Genomic DNA, 7,483 nt, shown 5'->3' with positions numbered 1-7,483 from the left:
AAAATCCGGAAGTGGGATAGTCCGATCGAACCGGATCGATCGCCTTTATCGCTGGCGCAGAACGGCGCCACAGCACAGAGTGTTGCCTCTCGCTCGCTCGCTCCGACTCCGCTGTACTCCGATTGTTTCGCTTTCACCCCTTTTCGGTTCGGTTCGCTATTTCTGTCCGTGTTCGTCGTGTTCTTCATCGCGGCTTCGGTGCCTTCTCCACATTTTATGTGTTTATTTTGAACCCCTTATCTGCCTCCCCCCCTCATTCTCTCTCTCTCTCTCCCGGCCCGGGTTTCTCATTTTCCTAGTTCTTCACTGTTTCACCGATCGTCACCAGCGATCGATCGCGAGCGAACCACAGTGCTTCCCGCTTTTCGGCCACATCAGTCACCGGGGCCGCTGGGAACGCTACAAAGCGCTGGCAACTTTGCAACTTATCGGCCCCACAGCCGGTAATTTCTCGTCAATCAACTTACCCCCTTCGTAACGACGATGGGAAGCCGACTAATCCCTGGTTGGATACCGAGCCCGCGATATGATAGCACGGAAGGACCCGGTGGACCCAGCAACCCAGCGGCAATGTGGTGGGCACTGTAGCCACCCGACCGAGACCCGCGATTGCGTGTGCCCTCTCTCTCTCTCGCTCTCTCCCTCCGTGGCGTGTGTTCTTTCGCATCTTGAGCCAATCTTCGTCACACGCTTTTAGAATGGCCACTCGCGGACCGCGATTCAGTCCGATTCCGGCAGCCAGCGAAGAAGCATCGGGCGGGCACGTGTCGATCGTGTGGCCTCCCCCTCCCCCTTTCAATCCGCTGTCTGTGAGAGTGTGTACGTTTGTGGGCCTTCGTTCCCCTTGTGTGCGAAAGAGAGAGGGAGTCGCGATCGCCAAGATCCTCGCCGGCCAAGAATCCCGCGATCCCGCGATCGCGATCGGCAGTCATCGAACGGACGGCGCACCGTACGCACCATCATCATCGTCATCGTAGTGGTTCCTGTTTCGGTGTGTGCGTGCCAGTAGACGTGTCGCGTTTTCCGGCAGTTCCGCGTTTTTTTGGACGACGGTAAATAAACGCGATCAAACGGCCCCAAAAATTATTTGCACGTCCCGCGAGTGAGTGAGTTGAGGTTAGAGTGAGTTGACCCGGGCCCGCGTGGCGCGGCTTTCAACGACTATCATCGGCTTTGCGTGGTCCTTTGCTTATCACACCGAACCCGGCCTCTTGATTTGATTTCGGGCCGCCAGAGTGACCTCTGGCGATACAGTTAGGTTGTTTTTCGGGGCGTGGGGATTCTTCCATTTTGGCAGCGGTTTTTAATCCCCCAAAAAAATAACGTGTGATCGGATGCGCCATTTCGGGCTGCGGTTGTTTTGCTGTGTGGTCGGCATACCAGGTCGGTGAAAACGGTCGAACAAAACGCCCCAAATGGAGACCAACCCACTCGGTGGGACCGCTCGGTTGTGGAGTTGCGGTGGAGAATCTCCGCGTCAGCGTTAAATCGGCGCTCAGGTCTAGTGTGGAAGAACCGTGTTGCCCAACACGGCACCGTTGTTGTGGCTGTGACTTTCCCGACACAGTTCCCGGGGAAACGGTGACTAAATCGGCTTTTGAGGAGGTGATTGAACGCTGGCACCACGGTTTGCTGATACAGCGCACTCCGGTTACGATTCGTTCGCGATGTTCGCTGGGGTGCGGTCACTGACCCAGCGCACCCCCAACCTGGTGTGACATCACCGCCTCCTGAAAGGACCCCCGTTAATGGGCGGCTTTCTTCTCGTGCAATGGCCGCCACCCGTTCATTGGTCGTCAGATGGCGTCATTCGGTCGCCGCCCGAAGAGAATTCTCGGTCTGTTCTCGGGCAGCTGTGCAAATGATCGAAACGGTGGCGTCTGTGACAATGGTCGCGGCGTGCTTCTTGCGTTAGTTTCCGAATGTCCAAGGCCAACCCCCCCTGGCTTATGTTTTTCAGCTCGGTGCTGGTGCTGTTGATGGTGCCCTGGGATGATAATAAGTTCTAAACACAAGGGTGAGCCCATACGATTCTTCCGTGTTTGTCTGTGTCCGGCAAACATACCTCGATGCCTCCTCACGATCGGCCATCGCACGATCAGTGGGCGGTATGTTTTAGCGATCGCGTGCCTCCACGTGCTAACCTCCAGACACACCGCAAATCGCACACGCAACCGCGCAGCTTAGACCGTGACGATCACTTTCCCCGGGCTGGAGGCGCCGGTCCCCGTAGGTCAGCGGATCGGATCAAGCGGCGCGATAAGCATGCCGAGAGCGAACACTCCATGATCTGCGATGGTAGGATCCATCGAGTGTTGCGATTCCGATGATGCGGGGCGCGGCTCGGTATTTTCACTTTCGAAGAAAAATGGGCCGATGATGGGCCGGCAGACCACCAAATCCGCACCAAATAGTCACGGCATTGTGCATTCTTCATTGGCTGCTTGCCAACGTAACCTCCAAAATGAGTTCTTCAAATTGCGTACAGTTTGAGCTGAAGGCTGACCACTTTGGAAATATGTTTCAAGTAATCAATAATTCAAACGATTAATCGGTAGCTAATAATCCCAACACTTGATGGACCCACCCTATACCAGAAGCGCGGGTAGCTGATTGGAATGATCCCCGTACGATCCCTCGGGAGAGCTCGGGTTCGGGATGCGAACCCGTTCCGTTTTAGGCTAAATATAGACCGAGCCTGCCACCCGGTCTAACCACTTCTCCAGAATTCCTGGGCTGGACACGGCGTTCAACCCATCCCATAATTTGCTGCCCACTTTCTGCGTAATCGGCGCCTTGCGCAGCCACCCGGTCCGTGGAGTCCCGACCGCCCGGGGCAACCCCCGGAGTGCTATGACCCACCTGTGAGGGGCAACCACGCGTACGCCGCTTTCTATACACGTTCACGTTACGCGCAAGAGCGAGCTGACCTTGACTTTGAGACGGCATGCTGTAAGTGCGTACACTTGCTATCTGGCGGGCGAAGTGGCCGGTACACGACCGAGATGCGATTCACGCAATCTTCGGACAAGGTCCAGTCCCGCCCCTGGGCCCCCTGTCGGGTCTGTGCCGTTAGCAGTTTACGGCCGGCATGTTGCTGTAGCTCGCCGGTTGTCCGAAAGCCCTCATGTTCCAGCGAACATTAGCCGCGCCGAAGCCGAGGCACCGGCGCCAGATGCCAGGCGTGATTGAAATGCATAAAACGGTTTCGCTAACGACACGAACTAGTGGCCGGCTGGGTTGATGAAATTCCGATGGTTCCGGGCCTCGGCACCAGAATATGTTTCGGACGGGGTTGGGTTGGATGATTCTGCCCGCACCTGAATCGTTCCAGATCGTCGGTCCACGATCGCACGCCCCATGAGCAGGTGACTCACTCCCGCATGCTGATGGCTGGCATCACGTGTGTAGCAAGTTACCAGCTTTTCGGCCAGTTTTTCGAAAATCCCCACCAAATCATGGTCACCCGTTGGCGGACGGGGTAACTGGCCACGGAAGAGAAACTCCGGGCCCGTCAGTGGGTGTTAATGAGCAGAAACTAAGGCGACTTGGGGACCGGTTTCGTGCGACGATGATTCACCTTTTCGGGATCTGGCGTTTAGGACCATTTTCGGAGAATAAATCTTTACTCTTTGGAGCTACGTTACGGGCGAAAGCAGTGCAAAGGTGCAGTCTCCATCCGAACCCGCTGGAACTCATGATGGTCCGCATAAAGCGGGGGCCAACCGGAAGGCCCATTCCACTGCGACATAAAACGGTCGCGACTGCGTCAAAGCGGCGACCGTAACCGACCGTCACGCTGACGAATGGCGTGAAATTCCCCAAAAAAGGCCGCCAGTATAATGACTGGAGTGCAAATATCTCTTCTCTCTCTCTCTCCCGGGCTTAATCTGTTACCTTTGTGGTGATTGCGATAAGATAAGGGAACGAGCCCCAAAAATCGAAGCGTAACCACGTGGAAGAAGTACGTTGCAGAATGTAAGAGGTGGACATAGTCAGCAGTGGAAGGCCATCAGTCACCGGGTGTCAGGGAGTCCAGTTTCCACTGCTTAGTGCCGGTGGCCGATAAGTGGCCAAAACGGGATGAAGTAATCGTAGCCTCCCGGCGCCTGTGTGATTTAACGCACGGAACGCGTTGTCTCGTGACCGGGCTCAAGTTTCTCTGGGGCCGACGAACGTGAGGCGTGATAAATTAGCTGACATCAGGGACACCTGCAGATTCGCAGGGGTTGATTTCCGCACCAGGCTTGACGCGTTACTCACCTATTGGGTGGTCAAAATACGCATTTATCATCTTCGTTTGTCACAGTTATCAGTTATGTTTTCGGCGAAAACCAAGGCGTAATCACGCGTCGTGATCGGCACCGGACACTAGCCACGTGTTCGATTCATTGTGGAACACACTTATCGATGCAAGTGTTTAGAATTTATGGGACGAAAATGAAAAACGATTAAGCATTTTTTGTAATAATTAATAATCTATATATATATAAATGGTTGTTTGTCTGTCTGTACCTCTTTTTCTCCAAAACCACTGAACCAATCCGCGTGAAATTTTGCACAGCGTAGTTTTGTCACCCCGGATTGTGAATAGGAAAGTTTGACCCTCCCACACCTCCGGAAAGGGGGTGCTCCCATACAAACGTAACGTAACGTAACGTCTCATACGTAACGTCCCATTCCAACGTTTTCGAGCAAATCGAACCAAATTCGGTAGGCGGGGGTTTTAGGGGTGGGGAAATGTTCTGGTGAATGTTTGAAACCTCTCCCCTCTTTAGAAAGAAGGAGGAAAGGAAAGGAGTTAAACTCGGATAGTTTTCAAGCCATTTGAGCCCAGCCTGGTGCGAGTTTTGACATGTATCCAACGGGAATCGGGAAGGGAAGCCGATCATGTACGTCACCGGGAATCGCGATTGTCTGAAAAGGATTAGTAACGGGAAATGAAAAGGGAAGCTGATCGTACGAAACGGAGGAATAACGGGAGGCGGGAAGGGAAGCCGATCGGACGTCATCCTCCGGAAGTCCGATCCTCCGAAACGCCGGATAGTCGAGAAATGAGAATGAAATGAGGCTCTCTGGCACCTGCTAGTAGTTAATAAGAACCCTCCCGATTGCTCTTGATCCACCTGATCCTGCCACAGATGCCGCCACAAAACTCGATCGAGTTGACCACCAAACCGGACGCGGATGGGGCCAACGGTAAGCTGCTGCCGCCGGGCGGTGCCGACGCCACCGCCGGCAACGGGACGGCGAAGGGCGACGAGCCGCCACCGACGACGACCCTGATCGTGCCGCCGGACGGTGGCTGGGGCTGGCTCGTCATGGTGGCGTCCTTCTTCTGCAACGTCGTCGTCGACGGGATCGTGATGAACGTGGGCAGCTTCCTCGGCCCGATCCGGCTCGAGTTTGGCGTGAGCGAAGCGGAAGTTGCCCTCGTCAGTTCGCTGCTGAGCGGCTTCTATCTGCTGACCGGCCCCTTCGTCAGCGCCCTGGCCAATCGGTGGGGTTTCCGGATCGTCACGATAATCGGTGCGCTGGTGGCCGCTTTCGGATTCTTCGTCTCGCAGTACGCCACCAGCGTGGTGTTCCTGTACGTGACGTTCGGGTTCATCGGTGGCGTTGGCTTCTGCTTCATCTACGTCCCGTCCGTCATCACGGTGGGCTATTACTTCGAGAAGTGGCGTGCCGTGGCGACCGGAATCGCCCTGTGCGGGTCCGGTGTCGGGACGTTCATCTTTGCCCCGCTGAACGCGATGCTTATCGAGTCGCTCGGTTGGCGCGGTGCGCTGGTCGCCCAGGCTGGCATCATCCTGTCGTGCATCGCGTTCGGGGCTATCTTCCGCCCGATCCAGCCTACGGAGGTGACCGTCACGAAGGACGAGGACACACCGGCCGAGAAGGGCATCCGGTTGGGTGAGGGGTTGCCGGTGGTGTATACGAGGCCGTTGCCCGAGGGTCGCTACGCGTACTCGATGCCCAACAGTTCGCACAACACGTGGATGGGAGCGAACCCGAACTATCAGTACCCGACGGCGGCCGAGATCTTCCGGCAGGGAAGCGGCCACAACCTGGACCGACGGCCTTCGCACACGGCGGGCCAGCTGGTCAGCCACAACCTGCAGAGCACGACGAAGAAGCTGGAGAAGATCCAGAAGCGGCTCGCCGGCCAGATGACGCCGGACGATACGATCCACGCGCACGGCTTCGCCACGGCCCACCACGAGCTGAATCCGGTCGGCGAGGCGGACGAGGAGGACACGGAGAATGGCACGCTGCTGGCGGTGCCACCCGAGCAGACCACCGTCACCGTGACGACGGCCTCGGCCCGACGCCACACCGTTTCCGGTCGCCGGCCGAACGAAGCGGCCAGCTCCCGGCATGGCTCCCGCAGGACACTCCACGACGGCGCTCGGCCCATGTATCGGGATGACATCTTCTTCACCGGGTCGCTGGCCCGCATCCCGCAGTACCGCTCGCAGACCTCCCTCGGTTATCACCTGTCAGTGACCCACCTGCCCACGAAGGCCGACGTCGAGGAGGAGGTGGAGGAGCAGTGCATGATGTGCCCGGAGGCGGTCCGCCGGACGCTGGCCACCATGCTGGACATGTCGCTGCTCAAGTCGCCCTCCTTCATGATGCTGGCGTTCAGTGGGTTCCTCACGATGATGGGCTTCTTCGTGCCGTTCCTGTACGTGCGGCAGCGGGCCGTGGCCGGCGGGATGCCCGAGGACGTGTCCACCTTCATCGTGTCCGCCATCGGTAGGTAGGTCCGCTACCGACTTGAGGACACCGACTGACCCACGCCCCGGCCTTTCCCGGGTCTTTGCAGGTATCTCCAATACAATCGCTCGTGTCGTTTGTGGACTGCTGACTTCGTTCAAAAACGTTAACGCGCTGCACCTCAACAACGTGGCCATCACGCTCGGTGGCATCGCGACGATGGTGAGCGGTATCTACGTCACCGAAGCGTTCCAGTTCACGTACGCCGGTGTTTTCGGGATCGCCATCGGTAAGCTCGGTGAAACGGGGGGTCCTGTGGTGGTCATCGATTGATCGTTTTTTCCCCACATGCAGCATGCTTCTCGGCGCTGCGCTCGATTCTGGTGGTCGATCTGATGGGATTGGAGAAGCTTACCAACGCCTTCGGAATACTGTGCCTGTTCCAGGGCATTGCCGCCTTTCTGGGGGCTCCCATTGCCGGTAGGAACTTTTGGAACGGACCGCGGCCCGGGCTGTGGAACTTGAGCTCATGTCAGTGCTGTCTTTCCGTTTTAGGATACTTCACCGAGCTGACCGGGTCGTACAATGCTTCGTTCTACATCTGTGGTGCCCTCATCACACTGTCTGCCGTGCTCTGCTACCCGCTGAGCTACGTCAATCGATGGGAAAAGCAGCGAGCCGCCAAACTGGACTCCCAGAAGGTTTAGGCGAGCGGCGGCGAAGAATACATCGAATGGGGTTTGTGGCAGCTGGATCACCTATT

At 56.9% G+C, this 7,483-nt stretch overlaps 1 protein-coding gene across 1 annotated transcript; it reads left to right on the top strand.

Moving 5' to 3' along the window:
- The first annotated feature begins 751 nt into the window (after nt 1–751).
- Nucleotides 752–7,483, top strand: LOC131208289 (uncharacterized). Its single transcript, XM_058200969.1, has 5 exons — nt 752–1,052; nt 5,142–6,759; nt 6,830–7,009; nt 7,075–7,200; nt 7,276–7,483. Exons 2-5 carry the CDS (start codon nt 5,142–5,144, stop codon nt 7,425–7,427), a joined length of 2,076 nt encoding a protein of 691 aa, XP_058056952.1. The 5' UTR covers nt 752–1,052; the 3' UTR covers nt 7,428–7,483.

This window comes from Anopheles bellator, chromosome 2, assembly GCF_943735745.2.
Source record: "Anopheles bellator chromosome 2, idAnoBellAS_SP24_06.2, whole genome shotgun sequence".
NCBI classification, from domain to species: Eukaryota; Metazoa; Arthropoda; class Insecta; order Diptera; family Culicidae; genus Anopheles; species Anopheles bellator.
This window is presented reverse-complemented; position numbering and strand designations above follow the sequence as displayed.

Excerpts from the sequence above, each read along its gene's own strand:
- LOC131208289 (XM_058200969.1), top strand. The coding sequence starts at position 5,142 with ATGCCGCCACAAAACTCGATCGAGTTGACCACCAAACCGGACGCGGAT. Across the intron at positions 7,010-7,074 it reads TGTTTTCGGGATCGCCATCG|CATGCTTCTCGGCGCTGCGC; the intron begins GTAAGCTCGGTG and ends CCCCACATGCAG. Across the intron at positions 7,201-7,275 it reads TCTGGGGGCTCCCATTGCCG|GATACTTCACCGAGCTGACC; the intron begins GTAGGAACTTTT and ends TTTCCGTTTTAG.